General features: G+C 38.5%; 1 protein-coding gene across 5 annotated transcripts in view; it reads left to right on the top strand.

Annotated features, from left to right (window-relative positions):
- The window catches only part of ZCCHC4 (zinc finger CCHC-type containing 4), a 54,649-nt gene that overhangs the window by 25,450 nt on the left and 9,857 nt on the right, over positions 1 to 19,342 (top strand). For 2 of the 5 annotated variants that reach the window (XM_049886417.1, XM_049886418.1), the window contains 3 exons: positions 3,749 to 3,821; positions 6,329 to 6,479; positions 8,425 to 8,525. In XM_049886417.1, coding sequence (XP_049742374.1) covers positions 3,749 to 3,821; positions 6,329 to 6,479; positions 8,425 to 8,525 — 325 coding nt within the window. Of the gene's footprint in view, positions 1 to 3,748; positions 3,822 to 6,328; positions 6,480 to 8,424; positions 9,968 to 10,531; positions 13,790 to 19,342 lie in introns of those variants that run through there. The other 3 variants (XR_007517692.1, XR_007517693.1, XM_049886419.1) reach the window with 3 other exon arrangements.

The following is a 19,342-nucleotide window of genomic DNA, read 5'->3' as shown; positions in this document are numbered from 1 at the left end:
GTTCATCTCATGAATGAATTTTGTTCAGCTCTTGATTACATTTCCTGTATGTAGGGCACATTCCATACTTGGTAACTGGCTCTCATTTAAACAGAATGAATGGCTAAATTAAATGAATGTCCTTTTGAGCAGTTGTCAAGTGCATGCATTCCCGATTAGCTTTGCTTGCCTTATTCAATGGAGAGAATAAGTCTTGGTGGTCAATTTCACTTTAAGAGGGCAACATTGAGTGATTTTTCATAATTTAAAGTGTGAATAATTCTGCCCCCTTGTTTATGTTTGATGGAAACTTGAAAATGAAATCTTGGCTTTTCCCCTGTGATTCTACCCACTGCTTGCCGTTCAGAGTGATCTGGACAGGGGTGCTGTGCAGAATTTTGTGCAATTCAAAAAAATTTTGTAATTCGAAAAAATAACTGTTGTGTCTTCGTGAAGCAATTAAAAAGAATAGGATGGGAGAGTGGTATATTGAAAAACAGGATTGTATTTTCCCTTGCTCACATTCACAAAACATAAAAGGGAGGAAAACTCACGTATGATAGTTGGCCCATGACTATACTAGTATTGATATTTTTTAAATCGATTATTTGGAGTTTAGTTAAATAAGAAGATATATTTGTTTGTTAATGGTCATTGATATTGTCCCACAGTTTTTGGAATGTTCTTTAGGTTAAAATATATAGTTTTAATATTTTCCAGTTATCTGAACCTCTAGTTTATTTCTGCAGTGCAAATTTCTGTTGTATGAAATGCAGTAGGTGTGCTAACTGTATCTTAAATGATATTAAGGGATATTGTCCTCTCTAGAGAACGAGAGGTAATAAGTTTAGATTATAGGAGAAGAAATTTTGGTCGACTAACACGATTCCCTAGTATTAGGGGAATTAAAAGACATACCGTATTTTTTCACAAACAACACACGAGCTGTACGTTGTTTGCCAACTGCTCAACCCCCATGCGTTATTTTTATAAGCGTGGTATGTCGCTATGAGTCAGAATCAACTCGACGGCACTGGGTTTGGTTTGTTTTTTTGTTTCGTATGTCAATTTTTTTATAATTTACTGACTTCAGTTGACACTACGAAGACAAACTCTGAAATAATTTTTTTTTAATGTAACCTAATAGTTTCACTTAAGATAATCTGATAAGGTTTTTGCATTTAACTGATGAGCTTATGTGCTGTAATTATCAAATTAATAGAAACAAACACAGTTTTGATTGTTTATTTTCTAGTTACTGGGGGACTGCCAAACTTGGATCCATGACTTCTTGACCATGGCTTATACCTTTATTATAAAATTATGATCAAAAGTGACATTTTCAGATTCTTTTTATACATATAAGCAGGATATTAAAGAAAGTGAACAGAACAGTAGGATTTATCTGTAATACGGGAGGACAGGTGAATGAGGCCGAAATTCACTGGAAGTGTCACGAGACGTGTGTGGTGTATGCATGGGTGTGCTGTGCCAGGACCGTTTTACTTTATTTCATCACATCCACACATATGTGTGGGTGGGCGCATTATAGTGAAAAATACGATACTAAGAATGATGCGTACGTAACATTTGAGTATATACTGTGTAACTGGCATTGTATAAAGGTCTTTATGTTATCTCATTTATTCCAAGTCCTCTGAGGAAGGAACTGTTATTATCCCCATTTAGTAGATTAAGAAACTGAGGCTCAGTAAATAACTTACTAAGGTTACATACACAGCTAATAAGTGAGAGTTTCAAACCAGACCATCTCATTGCAGAGCCTGTGCTCTTAACCATAATTTAACAGGAAAAGGATAAACTAGGCTTGTCCATTGTATTAAATATTCACCATAGATGTTGAATCAGTTATAGATGATAATAGGTAATTGTGACTAGAAGTAGGAGCAAAGAAGTAGCATGATCATGATTTGCAAGAAGTCACGTAATTAAGAATGGATTCCTGATTTTTTTCAGTCTTTTTACTAGATTATGAATTCTGTAGAAGGTTGGTATGGTTCATATGAAGGTGATACTGATACAATCTTCCGGCCTTATTGAGATTTCAACTTCGGGAACTTTTAAAAACTACCCATGCCTAGACTGTAATCCAGACCAGTTGAATCAGAATCTCTGGGAGTCTGGCCTAGGCTTTGGTATTTTTTAAAAGCTCCTCACGGGCTTACTGAGTTTGCCTTTTATTTTTCATAATTTATTTCTTTTTTCATTGTTAAATATACACAGCAAAACATACATCGATTTAACAGTTTCTGCATGTATAGTTCGCTGACATCGATTACATTCTTTGAGTTGTACAGCCATTTTTACCTTCCTCCTCTGAGTTCTTCCTTCCCCATTAACATAAACTCACTACCCCCTAAGGTTCCTATGTAATCTTTCGAGTTGCTGTTGTCAATTTGATCCTATATAGATTGATCTTAAAAGAGCATAATGCCGAAGGCAAACATTCTTTACTAGTTAACCTATTTGGTTTTAAGAAGACTCTCATTCGTTGCTGATGGCATTTTAAAGTACAGGTAGTTCCTAACTGACTCTCTTGTAAGTTGGTTGTGACGAAAGTTGAAAACCTCGTTTTTTTTTCTTTTAGTTTTCATTATTATTGTCTTTTATTATCAGTTTCTTTATAAATCCGATCTTTGGGGGTTGGAAACATTACATATAAACTTACAGATATATTTTAATACATAAAACACAAATCATAAAAATTTACCCACCAGTGAAGACGAGTTGGGTGGCATTGGCATTTTGTCAGTTGTGGTAATAACTCCATTTGTGGAAGGTTCTGGGTCATTTGGATCATCTGTGGGAGCGGGGATGGCATTTGTAGTCAGATAAGTGAGACTTGTCCATATGGTACTTTTTTTTCTTCGTGTATTTTATGGTAACATCTTACTACTTCCTGAAACTGCCTGTTGACTTTAGCAAAGTGATCAGCATTTGACTCCATGTTTTGAAGCAACTGAAGCCCCTGACTTAGTGTATGGCAGTGTTTTGAACAATAACTCATAAAATTGAACATCTGCAAGTGGTAACATCAGCAAATGAGGCACTACAACACTGTACGTAGTACATAGTGCTATTAACCATAAGGTGTACAAAAAAAAAGGTTGGCCGTAAGTTGGTTCATTGTAACTCAAATATGTTATAAGTCAGGACTGTCTGTAGTATGTTAAAAGAATAAAATAATTTAACCAGTAATAAACATCCCTTTTTCCTCGCACTAATTCAGTAAATATGACATGTACATACTTTTTTCTCATGTGTCGACAACCATATTTTATAAGCTAATCTACATTAATCAGTCAAGAAAACTTTGTGTGTACTAAATCCTTTTTTTGTTAACTACAGAAAAAAATAACAGCTGTTCAGCAGAAATGTTGATTCGCATTTCCTTTAAAATGATTAACTATGAAGGATGTATTATAATTGCCAACCCATCTCAAGCCTAAATCGCATAAAGCCTATCAGTCAAATTCTAGGCCATAGCAACACGTGTATTTTATGTATGAGTATCCTGTGGTTTTGCCACTGGTTTGCTCAACTTGGGAGATACTTTAAGTCTGTTACCCATCCATTGTTGAAGACTTCAGATTTTCAGAAAGTATGCCTTATTTCAAAAAACTAAAGAATGTTGAAATTTATTTTATTAAAGGTACACTTTCATAGTTTTAAAATTTGGCTTGTATTTATTTAATGTAAAGCTGTAACTAGGCAAGTAACTCCAATAATAAAAACAATTATTTTACAGGTATTCACAGTTTTATATGGAAGATAGCTTTTGCCATTATAACATGTTTAACCATCATTTCTTTGATGGAAAGGTAAGAGTTATAACCACTGTCTCTTTCTTGTTTTATTGTGGAATAACAAATTCAAGGATACACTTTTTGTTATTTTTCTCAGCTTCCTCAAGATCAAATTGTGACTGTTCCCTCATTTATTGATATTTATTTTTTATTAATTCACCAAGTATTTATTGAGTACCCAGAAGTGATTATGTCATTCACCTTTCATGACTTGCCGCTGCTTTTGGGATAAAGACCACACTCTTACCAAGGCCCGTGCAGCTCTGTGGGATCTGAACCCTGTTACCTCTCCATCCTCTTCTCTCCCTGTTCCCCTCTTTGGTGTTTGTGCTCAGGGCACCTGGCTTTCACCTTGAACTGGTCAGATCTCCTTCACGCCACCTTTACGTATACTGTTCCCTCTGCCTTCTCTCTTGTTGCCTTGTTAACTTGAACTCGTCTTCCAGAGCACTGTTCAAACATCACTCCCTTAAGCGTCCCCCTAGCCCCCAGACAAGGTCAAGTTCTCCTTTATAGATTTCTTATTGTTACTTGTTAGTAGCTGCTGAGTTGACTCTGACTCATGGCAACCCTATGTGTGTCAGAGTAGAATTCCTCTATAGAGTTTTCATTGGCTGTGACCTTCGGAAACCCTGGTAGCATAGTGGTTAAGTGCTATGGCTGCTAACTAAAGGTTGGCAGTTGGAATCTACCAGGCGCTCCTTGGAAATTCTGTGGGACAGTTCTGCTCTGTCTTATAGGGTTGCTATGAGTCGGAATCGACTCATTGGCAAGGGGTTTGGTGACCTTTTGGTAAGCAGATTGCCAGGCCTCACTTCTGAGGCACCTCTGGGTGGGTTTGAACTGCCAACCTTTTGGTTAGTAGTCCAGCGCTTAACCATTGCTCCACCCAAGGACTCCTTTATAGACTTATTGTATTGTAATTAAGTAATTTATTGTGTGGTTAGTTGTTGAGTGTCTGTCTCTCTGATAAATGCCATGTCCCAGTTAAGAAGATTTATGGTTTTATTAAACAAATCCTTAAAAAATTAGACAAGTAGCTTTAAAAAAGCTACTTTTAGTATGATGTCAGTAATAACACTACAGACAAACAACATAGCAGAGTTGATACTTCTAGTTTGAGCTCTTTGTCAGACTATTACAAAATAAAAACTTTAGCCGCCCAAGTAATCTGTCAGGAAGATGCTCAGAAATGCTTTAAAATTATCAAGAACGCTACTTGAAGCATACCTGCAGATATATGCATATGTATTTTTTTTGAAGTCTTAACCATGCTCTAAGTATATATTGTATTTTGGGGTATTAGCTAATGATAAAATGAGACCGTGATTAACAAGGCTGAAAAGCTATAAGCATTCAGGAAATGGAAACAGGCTCTAAACTGTTGGATGGGATTAAAAAATAAATCTTCTGTGTTGGTAAGTACAGCCAACGATGTATTCCTTTCATTTGAGTCAGTTTAGTATTGAGATATATATGTCTTAGCCATGATAGCTGATAAAACCGAATATTGAAATAAACAGCAGTTAGGATTAGATGTATTTCACCGTTTCCCAAAAGGTTTATGTGGTTGAGAATCACTAGGATTTCACAACTGATTAGATGAAACATAACAGGGAGTGGAAATCTCTTGACAGGAGATGATGAGAGACCACTCAACTAGGACCGAAAGAGGAGAGAAATGGGTTCTCTAGGCATTTCACAGATGGCAACGAGAAGACTTAATGATAAGGTGTACTGAGGAGAAGTCAAAGATGACTTGGTGGTGTAGCCTGAATTTGTATTTTACTCCTTTTGGAAGTAAAGTTGGAAAATGTTGAATTTTGGGGGCTGGTGGAGTACTGATGTGGAGGTTTCCAGTAGGGCCAGTTGACACTCTGGGGTGTTGAGTCAGGGGTGAGGTCGGGACTAGTGACATAGTAAATTAAGTAATCAAATTTATATTACTACTTGATGGTGCAGTGGTGGGCTAGTGATTTTTTTTTTTTTTTTAACACCATACATGATTTTGCTTTGTATTTTGAATAAGGACAAAAAAAGAGTAAAATTAAATACCTAACTCTTGGCTAGTGATTTTATATATTTTAAAAAGGTAACATGTAACTAGCCTTTTTCCAGAAAATTCTAAATAACATTGAAAGTTTACAGAATGACTTTATAGAATAAATTTTATAAGCCAACTGTTAGAATAAGCTGGAAAGAGTGAGCTTTCACTTCATCTTTCCTAGAAGAAAACAGCCCTCCAGCACAGGCTGTCCTTACTCTATGTGTTAGGGGCAGTCGCTCAGTAGCATTGCAGCTGTATGAATTGATATGCAGAAAACTAGTGTTTCAATGAGTTTAACATCTCCCTTTTCCTACCCACTCCAAGTTAAGTTTTTCAGTAGCTTTACCATCTACTAATCAGTCACTCAGTAAGTATCTACTAGGTGTCTGCAGGAGTCCCTGGATGGTGCAAATGGCTAAGCATTCAACTACTAGCTGAAAGGTTGGTGATTCAAAGTAAGTTTTATTTGTTCTAGGCTGCCCTTGAAAAATGCAGAGCATTTTTACAGGAGGATGAAGGCAAAGGAGTCATTATGGTGACAGATCCTCCATTTGGCGGCCTGGTTGAACCTCTGGCTGTTACGTTCAAGAAGTTAATTGCTCTGTGGAAAGAAGGTCAAAGCCAAGGTGTGTGATTTATTACTTACTGCAAAATAAACATGCACCTGCTGCCTGTGAAATACTAGCAGAGCCCTGTGCATCAGAGCACTGAGAAAATGTGCAAGTCTTGAGTGCGTGTCTTTTTTTAAACAGGCTTATTTTTTGGAGGGGGGGGTGGTTTGTTTGTTTTATTCAGTGATGTGGCAAACTTTATTATCATGATACACTTGATGTTATCCTAATCATGTGTTTTTAAAATGGCTTATAGGTAAAATATTAGGTTTTGGTGGGGATAGAGGACGTTATAAAGGACAGCAGTGAGCGTTGTCCTTCAATCAGTGAATATTTACTGAGTGTTCAGGTGCTGGGAATAGAGTAGTGAACAGAACGGACACAAGTCTCTGCCCACGTGAGCCTGACATTTCCCGCTCTTGAAGTCTCTCCCCAAACTCTCAGAGGGAACCAGGCTCTTGCCCAGAGCTCTAAATTTTGCCAGGATTGGGGTGTGGAGGTCAGACATCTAGCAGCCTAATAGTGCTTCTCAGTGACACCCAGATACCCAACCCTGAAGATGGCTTCATGGCCTTGTGTTATTCTTCACTTAAAATGGCTTAGGACTTCAAAGTATTTTATGTAATCACCTAGTTAGCACAATCATTTTTTAAGATAGAGTTTCTAGTTTGCAAATTGATAACTTGTAAGTGTCGGGGTTTATGTGATCGAGCGTCTCCATTAAGTATGCTACATAAGATGTATGCATTGGGGGTGGAACGCAAACAAAATCTGAAATGTGACTCATAGTCTTAAGTATTCCACTTATTTGCGGTTCTAAAGTCCACTTATCAGACTGGATACAATCAGTGTTATTGGGGAGGGAATAAAGAACTTCTGTGGGCCTGCATTCTGGTTCTGCCATGTAGTAGGGTGGGCTTGAGCTTGTTACTTGACATCTGGGGCTTCTGTTTCCCCATTTGTAAAATGGGGTTATTAATACCTGATGAAGGATTATTTTAAGGAGTCAGTATGGTCAGTGAAAAAAGAGGAAGACCCCTGATGAGATGGATTGACACAGTGGCTGCAACAGTGGGCTTAAACATAACGCTTGTGAGGATGGTGTAGGGCCAGGCAGTGTTTCATTCTGTTGTACATAGAGTCACAGTGTCCGAACTGACTCAATGGTACCTAACAACAGCAGCCTAGCATAGTGCCTAGCCTATACTGGGTGTAAATAATAGCTCTATGTCCTGCCACTCATAAAAATTAATTTTGATAAGATTGTTTCTAAGGATCTTTCACAATTCAGAAGATTGATTCACCCTTGGAAACAAGATAGTGAGGTGTGGCAGAACTAGGATTTAGATGTAAGGCCTAGGTCAGGCTTCTATCCACTGCAACAGAGCTACCTTTGTGTTCCACAGTGACAGTCCTTTTTTATTTCCCACTTTGTTGTTAATATCTTTGCCTTTACCTTGATTATGTCACTATTATTAGGTGCCATTGAGTTGATTTGACTCTTACCAACCCCATATGACAGAGTAGAACTGTCCCATAGGGTTTCCTAGGCTGTAATCTTTTAAGGGGCAGATCACTAGGTTTTTGTCCTGCAGAGCTGCTGGGGGGGTTCGAACTGCTGATCTTTCAGTTAGCAGTGAGTGCTTAAATGTTGTGCCATCAGGGCTCCTTATAATTATAAGAATTATTTTATATACTGTTTGTACCTGTGTTTATATAAAAGAACATCCCCGTTGACCTTTGGGAAAGTCAGGTTGTAAATGTCACTCTGATGAACATTCTTTTGTATGAGAAATTTTTTTGTATGAGATTTGAGTTTACCTTTTGTATGAGATTTAACTTTATTGAACAATTGCAGTTTCTCCTGATACCAGAAGTTTTCCAATTATAGTTATCGATTTTATTTTTTATTTAATGCCAATTTCTGACTCTTCCTCCCCTTTTTTTTGTGATCCACTAGATGACAGTTGCAAAGAATTACCCATTTTCTGGATTTTCCCCTATTTTTTTGAATCTCGAATTCGTCAGTTTTTTCCAAGCTTTTGCATGCTGGATTACCAGGTATAGTAAATTTTCTTACTGGCATGATTGGGAATGGGTATTCTGCTAAAGTAAATATTTCTGGTAAGACTATCCATTGTGTTTGGTAAATTAAAATACTATATGCTGTACTAAAACCTAAAATTATACCATGTGTAGCTTAGTCCCCCCCCTCAAAAAAACCCCATTGCTATTGAGTCGATTCTGACTCATAGTGACCCTATAGGACAGAGCAGAACTGCCCCATACAGTTTCCAAGGAGGTGCCTAAATGTCTGTAATACCCAGGGTGCTTGATAAAAATATAGATTCTTCAGTACCAAAATAAAGCTACCAAGTCAACATCACAGGGTGAAGTCCCAGGAAAAAAAATATTTTTACCAAGCTTCTCAGGTGATTCTGAAGTGCAGCTAGCTTTTAGAACAACTAATCTAATCTTTTATCATTACCAGGAGATTTCTTACACCCCAGGATTGTCATTGTGAACTTGAGTTTTCTCTGTTTGGAGGTTGTAGAGAAGTAAGTTGCTTTTTCTAGGTGGTAGGATTCCATGCACACTTTACTGTGCTCTCAGAAGATGTCAAGAACTAAAGAGGGTGTGTACAAGGTCATGGGATATCAGAGAAGGTGGTAATGCCGGGGTCTGGCTGGGAGCATGAGTGTGAGTGCTTTGGTTCAGGGTAGTTATTTACTGAAATGGAGATTGCCTCCTTCACATCAGCTCCTGGTATTTTCCCCACACATCTCCTTCTTCATGTCACCACCCATGGCATTTTCCTCATGCCTTAGGTTAGAGTAAACACCAGTATCCATGGTAGCTCCATTAAAAAAAAAAAAAAAAAACTGTCCCTCAAGTTCCTTCTTCTGCTTTAACGTCCATTTTCCTGTATTCATTTTCATGGATTCTGACATTTTCCTGTGGTCACCATCAGTACATGTGATCTGACTAGACTCTGACCAAGGCTTTCCAGCCCCAGAACTATAGATGTCTTCACTAGTTGTTCCAAACCAGCACTTGGTTCTAATCTTGAAGGCTATACTTTCATGAAAATTATTTTGAAATTCTGAAATAATTTTATGAAAAATGAGGGGGCAAACCTTAGCTGTGCTTCTGTCCCACACAGCAACTGTTACACTTTCTAAGTATTCATTTCCAGTCTCTCTAAAGCATTTTTTACATATTTGTCATCATAACAGACAATTTTGAATTATTTTTTTCTTCACTATGCCTTATATAAGTGTACATTTTAAAATTGTAACTGCATAATCTTTATGCTTTAATAACTAGTTATTTCATTAACAGACTGTGTTATTGTTTATGTTATCATTCGCCTCTTTTTGGACTAATAGGTTGTTTCTGTCTTTGTTGTTTTTAGTTGCCATTGAGTCAGCTGTGATTCATGGCGACCATATGTATAACAGAACAAAACGTAGCTTGGTCCTGCACCATCTTTATGATCATTGGTGTGTATGAGTTCATTGTTGTGACTGTTGTGTTAGTCCGTCTCCATGAGGGTTTCCCTCGTTTTTGCTGATTTCTACTTTATTGAACATGATGTCATTTTCAAGCAATTGGTCTTTCCTAATGACGTGTCCAAAGTAGAAGTCTTGCCATCCTCATTTCTAAGGAACATTCTGGCTGTAGTTCTTCTAAGCTGATTTGTTCATTCTTGTAGCAGTCCATGATATAGTCAATATCCTTCACCAAAACCACAATTTGAATGCATCAGTTCTTCTGCCTTCCTTTTTCATTGTCCAATTCCATCTTTAAGGTATTATAAATAATACCACCATAAATAGCTTTCATGCCTATAATTTTTTCCATATTTTAGATAACTTCCTTAAAATAGATTTCCAAAACTGAGATTACTGTGTCAAATAGACATTGTTTTCATGGCTTTTGAGCCATATTAACAAGTTCCTTTCCAAAAGTGTGTGGCACAAGCCATCTTAACTGCCTGAGCTCTGCTTCAGACAAAGTCTGCTTCATGCTTCCTTTTTAAGTTTGCTTTTTTTTTTTTTTTTTAGGAAAAAGAGTCAAAAGGATCTGGGTTTTAATCCTCGTTTTGCCACTTACTGGAGCCCTGGTGGCACAGCGGTTAAGAGCCCGGCTGCTAACCAAATGGTCAACGGTGTGAATCCACCAGTGCTGCTCCTTGGAAACCCTATGGGGCAGTTCTCCTCTGTCCTGTAGGGCTGCCATGAGTCAGAGTTGACTCAACAGCAATGAGTTCTGCCACTTATACCTGGGCCTTACGTATATTACCTAACCTTTCTGAAGCTCATTTGGTCTGTTAAATGAGCATAGTAATAATATGTCTGCCTCATAGGTTTTAAGAATTATATGAGATAATGCATAAAAAGGCTTAGGAACTGTAGAGTAAAGGTTATTGCTATTACTACGCTGTCATTGTTGTCATTCAGATAGTTCCTCAGTGGGAGTAAGACTCTTCATCGGGTCCTTTTTTTGTACAGGGACCCAAGGGCCCTCAGTGGACTAGTGCATCCACATCCAGAGAAGGAGAGTTTCACTGTGGGCAAGAGCTTAAAATGGTGAGGAGGCCAAAGAAGGCAGACAGAGAATAACGTGGTTAAGGTAGAGTAACCGGTTTTCGTGCCTCGGCAGCCTGTGTTGCTAGGAAAGGACTTTGGGAAGTTTTAGTTCAGAGAGACAGCTCCAAGGTCCAAATTTTTAAAAAATAACTACACAATTCAGTGTGCTGGTGAAAAAAAGTTTCTGATTCAGTCATATGTATCTGACAAGGTGAAAAGCAGTCTTTTCATTAAAGAGAAAGCTAACCTTTGAAAAGAAAAGTGAGAATAAAATCTATAAAGCAAACAAAACACAAAATTTTAAGCCTGTTTTTCATGATTCCGAAAAAAAGGTATGAACAGTGTTGTCCATTACACACACATGCTGGAGAAGCCAATTTTGCCACTTTGCCTAATATACTCAGAGACCTAATTTGTTGTACCTCTCCTTGGTGATTTTCCTTCCATTTGTAAAAAAAATTCTCTAGATTTATTATTATTATCATTCCTTTCCGAGTCTTTCACTTTTTCCTCTTCTTCTATTACTTTAGCCTCATTTTGTGGTATGGTACTTTTTTCCTTTTCCATTAGCCTCCTTCATCAGATGAAAAATTTCAGAGTCTCCTCTCCTTCATCACTGATCTTTTCCTATAGACCTTGATTAGGCCTTCTTTCTGACATTGCCTGAGATGATTATAAGCCCCCAAACCACAGCGCCATGAAAAAACAAAATCACTAAATCTCTTACTTCAAAATACTTATCAGTAAGAGAAGAGAGGAAATGCTTCAAGTCTTCATAAAATATAAATTATGTAGACACTTCAGTGATAAAGCAATTGATGAGTACTGAATAAAAATTTCTAGTCATCAAACCAAGAGTTTATCAAGGGCAGATTAGAAAAGAAGGATGTGATAATGAAAAACTCTGATTTTGAGTCAGAAGAAGTTTGAGTTGTAGCACAGCCTGTTAGAGGCTGTTTAATTTTGAGAGAAGTCATTTTATCTTCCCAGGTCTGTCTCCTTACCTGTGAAGTAAAGTGATTGAACCAGAACAGGGATGGCAGACAAGTTCCACTTCTAGTGCTAAGCCTGGTAAATCGGTAGTGACTTTCTGGAGCTTTGTTGAGAATACCAGCTCAGTGACAAAGAGTAATGTGATTGATTAGTGATGTCTGCCAGGGGCAGGATCATTAGTGCCCTGTATTTGCCATATTTGAACTAGATGATCTTACAACCCTATATCTTGAACATTCTATGATTTCTCATTTCTGTGTGGAAACCCTGGTGCTACAGCTGCTAACCAAAAGGTCGGAAGTTTGAATCTGCCAGGTGCTCCTTGGAAACTCCACGGGGCAGTTCTACTCTGTCCTGTAGGGTTGTTATGAGTTGGAATCGACTCCTCAGCAGTGGGTTTTGGTTTGGTTTATGTAATATAGAACACGTGGCTCAGTTGTCAAGAATAGAGCTATTTGCTTTTGTTATATTTTTTTCCTTTTTTAAAATTGGCCTGTATAAGAACTTTTGTGTTTTTTCAGGGCTAGTTTCACATTCAGAAATGAAAATATTTTGACAGGTATTTTACGAAATTAGTGCAAATTACATGATGGCAACTTAAATTCTGAAAATTCAATACATAACAAGCATAAACCACTTAATGGGTTTGGTGCGAAAAGGAAAATAGGTATATACAGTAATGTTAAATAAGAAGCTACGCGGGATGTGGGGAGTATGGCTAAAAGACCTTATTGGCGTGGTAGAAATTGGTTGATGGAGCTAAAGAGTGCACTTGGGACCTTTTGAGTATACTGAAATTAAATATAACTCAGTTCTTAGGCAGTTGTGAAAATGCAAGTGCTCTGTCTTATTTAATCTTTGTTTCCCGCAGGACACCTAGAACATCCAGAAAAAAAAAAAAAACCGTTGCCCTTGAGTTGATTCTGATTCATAGTGACCCTATAGAACAGAGTAGAACTGCCTCATAGGGTTTCCAAGGAATGGCTGGTGGATTCAAATGGCCAACCTTTTGGTTAGCAGCCTAATGCTTAACTACAGTGCCACCAGGGCTCCACCTGGAACATAGTAGGTGCAAAAAAATGTTTGTTGACTTGCACATCTTGGTTTCTGTGTTATTAGTTTCAGCCTCATGTTACGGAAGACATTTGTGTATAGATAAAATTAAAAGTTACGAATTGCAGACATTTTATGCTTTTCCTCATTTCTATACAGCACTTCATCACATTAATCAGTTCCGTGGAAGAAATTTCCTATTTGAAAATGCCTCTCATCATCATTGTGAGTGAAATGTCAGGGATAATGACGGGAAAATGGTGTATCAGCTCTACCGCTAGTGATACGCAATTTGCAAAATTGTGTTTGCTTTACGGCACTTCCATAGGAGGTTTATTTGTGTGGATAAAGCTATGAAATATGGGTGCATGTTAGAGGTACATTGATTTACCCTAGAAGCATGCATTTTACATACCATGTGTTTATAGTTAATTAGCACAACAAACCCACGTTTAAAAATAATAATAACCTCAATTAGGTTATGCAAAATCAGGCAATCAGCCACCTCCCTGACACATTCTCTAACTCCTTGCGTAATCATAAAGAAATTGTTCTTGTTTTTATTCTCTCTTCCATCTGCTATCTATGGCACAGAATAGTCTATGTACTAGAAATCTTTCTAAAATGTTATTTTCCAGCATTTGAAAATCTTTGTAAGATTCTCTTGCGAAGAATTTTTTTTTCTTGTGACACTCATAAATGCTCAGAACATCTTTGTTGAATTTAATAAGGTAACATTTATTAAGTACACAGAATATTATGAATTTAAATCATTTTAAAAGGAAACTAAGGTACTATTTTGAAGTGATTTTGAAGTGAAATCTATTTTTGTATATTAGCCTTTAATAGGTAACATATACTCATAGAATTTTAGAGTTGAAAAGAAACATAGAGGTAACTTGGCTAATCTCCCGATGTAAAAACCCCCTTCACTAAATTCATGACAAGCAGTCATCTAGCCTCACTTGAATGCTTTCAGTGAGCTGAGTCCTACAGCCTTATAAGGCAACTCAATTTATTTAATAGCTCCAATCGTTAGAAAATTTTCTCACATTGAGATAAAATATGCTCCCCATTAACTTCTAACCATTGGTCCTAGTGCTGTTCTCTGAAGCAATTAAGTGTAAGTCAAATTTTTATTCCACGTGATACCCTTTCAGTTATAAAATAGCTGTCAGAGTCTCCCAGTCTTCCCTTTTCTGAATAAACACCCCCAATTTGTTAAACTATAAATTTTATTTATTCCTATTATTTTCAATAAAAAGGAATCAGTTTATCAATGTCTCTCTTAATGACCAAATACCCAAACAACCAAACCTGTTGCTGTCGAGTCGATTCCAACTCATGGGTACCCCAGGTGTTACAGAGTAGAATTGCTTCTTAGGGTTTTCTTGGTGGTAATCTTAATAGAAGCAGATCTCCAGGCCTTTCTTCCACGGTACTGCCAAGTAGGTTCAAACTGTGAACCTTTAGGTTACTAGTTGAGTGCAAACCGGTTGTGTGATCTAGGATCCTTGATAACTGTGAGTCTTCATATGTGATCTAACCTGTTACTTTTCTTGTGATATTACACTTCTCGGCAGGCCCACTGTGAGCCCACACCAGCTTCTACAGTTGGGCCACTCTGTGACAGCCAAAACCTCTAGGGTTTTTTTCACACTGTCCCTTGCTTAGCTGAGTGTCCTTATCCTATACCCATTTTTGCCCACTGTTTAAGCTTATTAATTATTCTTTCTAAATTTGTTCGTGTATAATCCTGGTAGGCATTTCCCCCACGACTTATCCAGGGCATTGGTGTTAAACTGGACAGGGCGAAAGAGAGTGCCTTGGGATGTGCCATGTAAGGCCTCTCTTTCCATTGTCAGCAATTCCTTGCATTTTTGTGATTTGGTTATTAAATAGCTAACTTGCAAGCCAATTCTGTTGTGAGTCCTAAGCGTGTTCCTGTTTAGAACTCAAACAATTCATTACAACTTACTTGAAAGTCGGGATCTACCTGTATTGACCTCATAAAAATCTGATGATATTCTTGTGGACAGCCTAAAGTAGTGGTTCTCAAACATAAGTGTGTTAAAACATAGGTATCTAGGCCTTACCCCCAGAGATTCTGATTTATTGGAGCTTACGTGGGGCTCAGGAAACCCTGGTGGTGTAGTGGTTAAGTGCTATAGCTGCTACCCAAAAGATCGGCAGTTTGAATTCACCAGGCGCTCCTTGGAGACACCATAGGGCAGTTCTGCTCTGTCCTGTAGGGTCCCTATGAGTCGGAATTGACTCTATGGCAATGGCTTTTTTTTTTTTTTTTTGCGTGGGGCTCAAGCATTTGCATTTCTAACAAGATCTCAGGTAATGTTGATGCCTTTTACCCACACATCACTCTTTGAGAATGACTGATATAAAGAAAGCTGGATGTAGTGCCCAGGTGGATTCATAGCAGGTTTAAAACCAAATTAAGAATGTGTGTGGGTAATAGGTTGGAGGAGGAGAAGGAAGCAAGAAACTAATAGAAATCATACTTCCTCGCTTCAGTTTACTTTCAAGATAATCTGCTGAGATTGGAAGTTGAGTTAGGGATATTGAGGCGAGAGGTAAATGTTTGAAATTGTCTTGTGGGGAGAACAACTAGAGTTGTGAATCTCTCGTTTCATCTTCATCTTTCTGTTTACCTCTCGCCTATGCTGATGTTTTGGATTTTATCGAGGGTTGCTTTGTGGCCTAAAATGTGGTTTATTCTGAAGAACGTTCCTTGTGGGTTGGAAAAGAATGTATACTTTGCTGTTGTTGGGTGGAGTGTTCTGTGTATGTCTGTGAGATCAAGTTGGTTGACTGTGGCATTTAGATCTTCTGTATCTGTGTTAAGTTTCTTTCTAGATGTTCTGTCCTTTACCAAGATTGGTGTGTCGAAGTCTCCTACTATTATTGTGGAGCTGTGTGTTTCTCTCTTCAGTGCTGTTAGAGCTTGTTGTATGTATTTTGGAGCCCTGTCGTTGGGTGCATAGATATTTATTAAGGTTATGTCTTCTTGGTGAATTGCTCCTTTAATCATTATATAATGTCTTCCCTTGTCTTTTATGGTTGATTTTGCCTTAAAGTCTATTTTATCTGAGATTAGTATTGCGACTCCTGCCGTTATTTTGTCATTGTTTGCTTGGTATGTATTTTTTCGTCCTTTGATTTTTAATATATGTATGTCTTTGTTTCTAAGGTATGTCTCTTACAGACAGCATATTGATGGATCATGTTTTTTAATCTATTCTGCCACTCTCTGTCTCTTTACAGGGGCATTTAAGCTATTTACATTCAGTGTGATTATTGATAGGTTTTTTTTTTTTATGAGTTTATTGCTGTCATATTTTACTTTTTGCGGGGGGAAGTGCTGATATTTTCTTTATTCCTCGTATTTTTCTGTGCTGAGTTCCTTTTGTTTGTGGGTTTTCTTTTCTTTAATTATTATAGATTTTGTGTTTACTGAGTCTTCATGCTTTTCTTTTTTTTATTCTGATGAGTAGTTTTGTTAACTTTCTTTGTGGTTACCTTGAAATTTACCCTTATCTTCCTAAATTTGAATCAGTCTTTTATTACTTGATACTGCCTTGACTTCCTCTCCCATTTGAAAGTTCTATACCTACACATTTTATTCCCTTTTTTATTCTTTTGACATCAGTCGTTTATAGATTGATGTCTGTTTCTCTGTTTTAAGTCTTTAATCTTTGTTCTATCATTGAAAGTTCTTTACCTAGGTTGGCATCTGGCTGACGCTGTCCTGTGTCCTAGACTAGGTTGTTGTCTGATGTTGATTCTCTAACTGAAGGACTCCCTTTAATATTTATTGTAAATTTGGTTTGGTTTTTATGAATTCCCTTAATTTCTGTATATTTGGAAATGTCTTAATTTTGTCATCGTATTTGAGAGAGAGTTTTGCAGGATGTATTATTCTTGGTTGGCAGTTTTTCTTTCAAGGTTTTATATATGTTGTCTCATTGCCTTCTTGCCTGCACAGTTTCTGCTGAGTAATCAGGGTTTAGTCTTTTTGTTTTCCCTTTGTAAATGGCTTTTCACTTTTCTCGAGCTGCTCCCAGGATTCTCTCTTTGTCTTTGGTTTTGGCAAGTGTGATTATGATATGTCTTGGTGATTTTCTTTAGGGTCTAAGCTATATGGGGTTCATTGAGCTTCTCAGATGATCACCTTTTCATCTTTCATTGTATTTGCAAAGTTTTCTGCCAGCAAACCTTCAACAATCTTGCCTGTGTTTTCCATCTTCTCCCCGTTCTGGAACTCTGATCACATAAAAATTTTTGCTCTTAATTGTGTTGCACACAGTTCTTAAGTGTTCTCTTATTTTTCCTCAAACGAAGTGGCATCCTTGGATTTGTCTTCAATCTAACTGATTCTCTCTTCCATTTTTTCCAATTTCTTAAACCTATTGAATTGTCCATTTCTGAAATTTTGTTGCTTATCTTTTGGATTTCTAGTTGCTGTTTTTGTATGATTTCTAATTATTTATTTTTACGTTTTCTTGTATTTTTTTTTTTTTAATTCTTCTATTGCTGTGTGTTTTCCTTGATTTTGGCTGTGTTTTCGTTGGTTTTCTCGATTTTGTCTATTTTTTCCTTTGTCTTGTCTGTATTTCCCTTGATTTCTTTCCTCATCTCTTGGAGAGCCCTAAATATTAGTCTTTCGAATTCCATATCAGGTAGTTCCACTGCCTTATCTTCTACTGGAAGGGCACCTGAGTCTTTATTTTGATCACTTGCCAGAGCCATCTTGTCCTGGTTTTTGTATGTCTTGATATTGTCTGCTGTCTCCAAGATGTTAAGGTATTATTTTCCTTATTTATCGATTGTATGTTCATTTGTTTCTTTTTTGCTTTGTTTTGATATGTCAGGTCAGGCAGGTCAGGCGTGCGTGCCGCTTGCTCGTTTGTGGGCATGATAGCTCTTACCACCTTGTCTGGGTGGTCAGGGCAGCAGCAGTTAGGGTGAACCTATTTCGCTGTACACTGGTTTGCTGAGGTGGTTGAGGATGGACTGGTGGGTGCTGTCTGCCACCTGATTTTGGCCCAGCATTGTGGGAGTGTTCACAGCCCCTTGCTGGATAGGTGGTGGTGTTGGACGGGGAGCGGTATAGGCCTACTTCCTACCATTCAGCAGCTGGTTAAGTGGTGAGAGGGGCGGGGTGGTGTGGGGCCAGTGAGGTAGCAGGCCTGAGCACCAGGGAAGCTCTAGCCATGGCGGCGTAGTGGGGGCTGGTGGGAAGGAGTGATGGCATACGAGGCCAGGTTGGGGAGGGGGGAAGAAAAGAGAGATAAAGAAAAAAATGTAGCTGGTAGGTGGGGTTGGGGCAGACCTGGGGGCTAGGTGGGAGTGGGAAAGAAAAAAGAAAAACAGGAAAAAAAGAAAATGAAAAAGGGGGAAAAGTAGTGGAGCAGTGCAGGTTGGCCATTGGGTGCAGGGTGGATCCAGGGGCCGGGGGAAGGAGGGGTGGTGACATACTGGGCTAGGTGGGAGGGAGGAAAAAAATAACAAAAGCGTAGAAAGAAAATAAAAAATGACATGTTGGGAGCCACGGGTGAGGGTGGGGTAGACCTGGGGCAGCAGCGGGTCGGCGCGTCAGCGGCTCTGTAGTCATGCGTAGGGTCCAGCGGGAAGGTAGGGAGGTAGAGTACAGGACTAGGTGGGAGGGCAAAAAAAAAGGAAGAAAGAGGAAAAAAATAATTAAAAAACTGCATGGTTGGGGCCATGATTGGGAGTGGGTCTGACCCGATGGCAGGTGGGAAGGAAGGGGAGGTGGATTACAGGGCTAGGTGGGAGGGAAAAAGAAAAGAAAGAAAATAAAGAGAAAAAAATATGGCAATGTGGCAGGATCTACTGGGTGGGGGCAAGGTGGACCTGGGACAGTAGCGGACCATTGGCTCTCTAGCTTCTGTGGCGTGGCAGGGTCTGGTGGCGGGGGAGGGGGGGAATTGATGTATGCCACTAAGTGAGATGGAGAAAGAAAAGGAAGAAAGAGAAAAGATAAAGAAACTGGCGATACAGTGGGGCCCAGATGACTGGTCAGAGGGCAGGTTAGAAGTGAAGGAAGGTGATGTATAGGGGTAGGTGGGAGGGAGATAGGAGGAAAAAGAAGAGAAAGAAAAAAGAGAAAAATAGGCATGGGTTGAGCCAGTGAGTGGGGGCCTTGTGGACCTGGGGCAGTGGCAGGCCAGTGGCTCTCTAGCTGCAGTGGTGTGGCATGGCCTG

Source organism: Elephas maximus, chromosome 5, assembly GCF_024166365.1.
Source record: "Elephas maximus indicus isolate mEleMax1 chromosome 5, mEleMax1 primary haplotype, whole genome shotgun sequence".
Classification (NCBI taxonomy): Eukaryota; Metazoa; Chordata; class Mammalia; order Proboscidea; family Elephantidae; genus Elephas; species Elephas maximus.
Note: the sequence above shows the minus strand (reverse complement) of the source record. Positions and strands in the feature narration are given on the sequence as shown.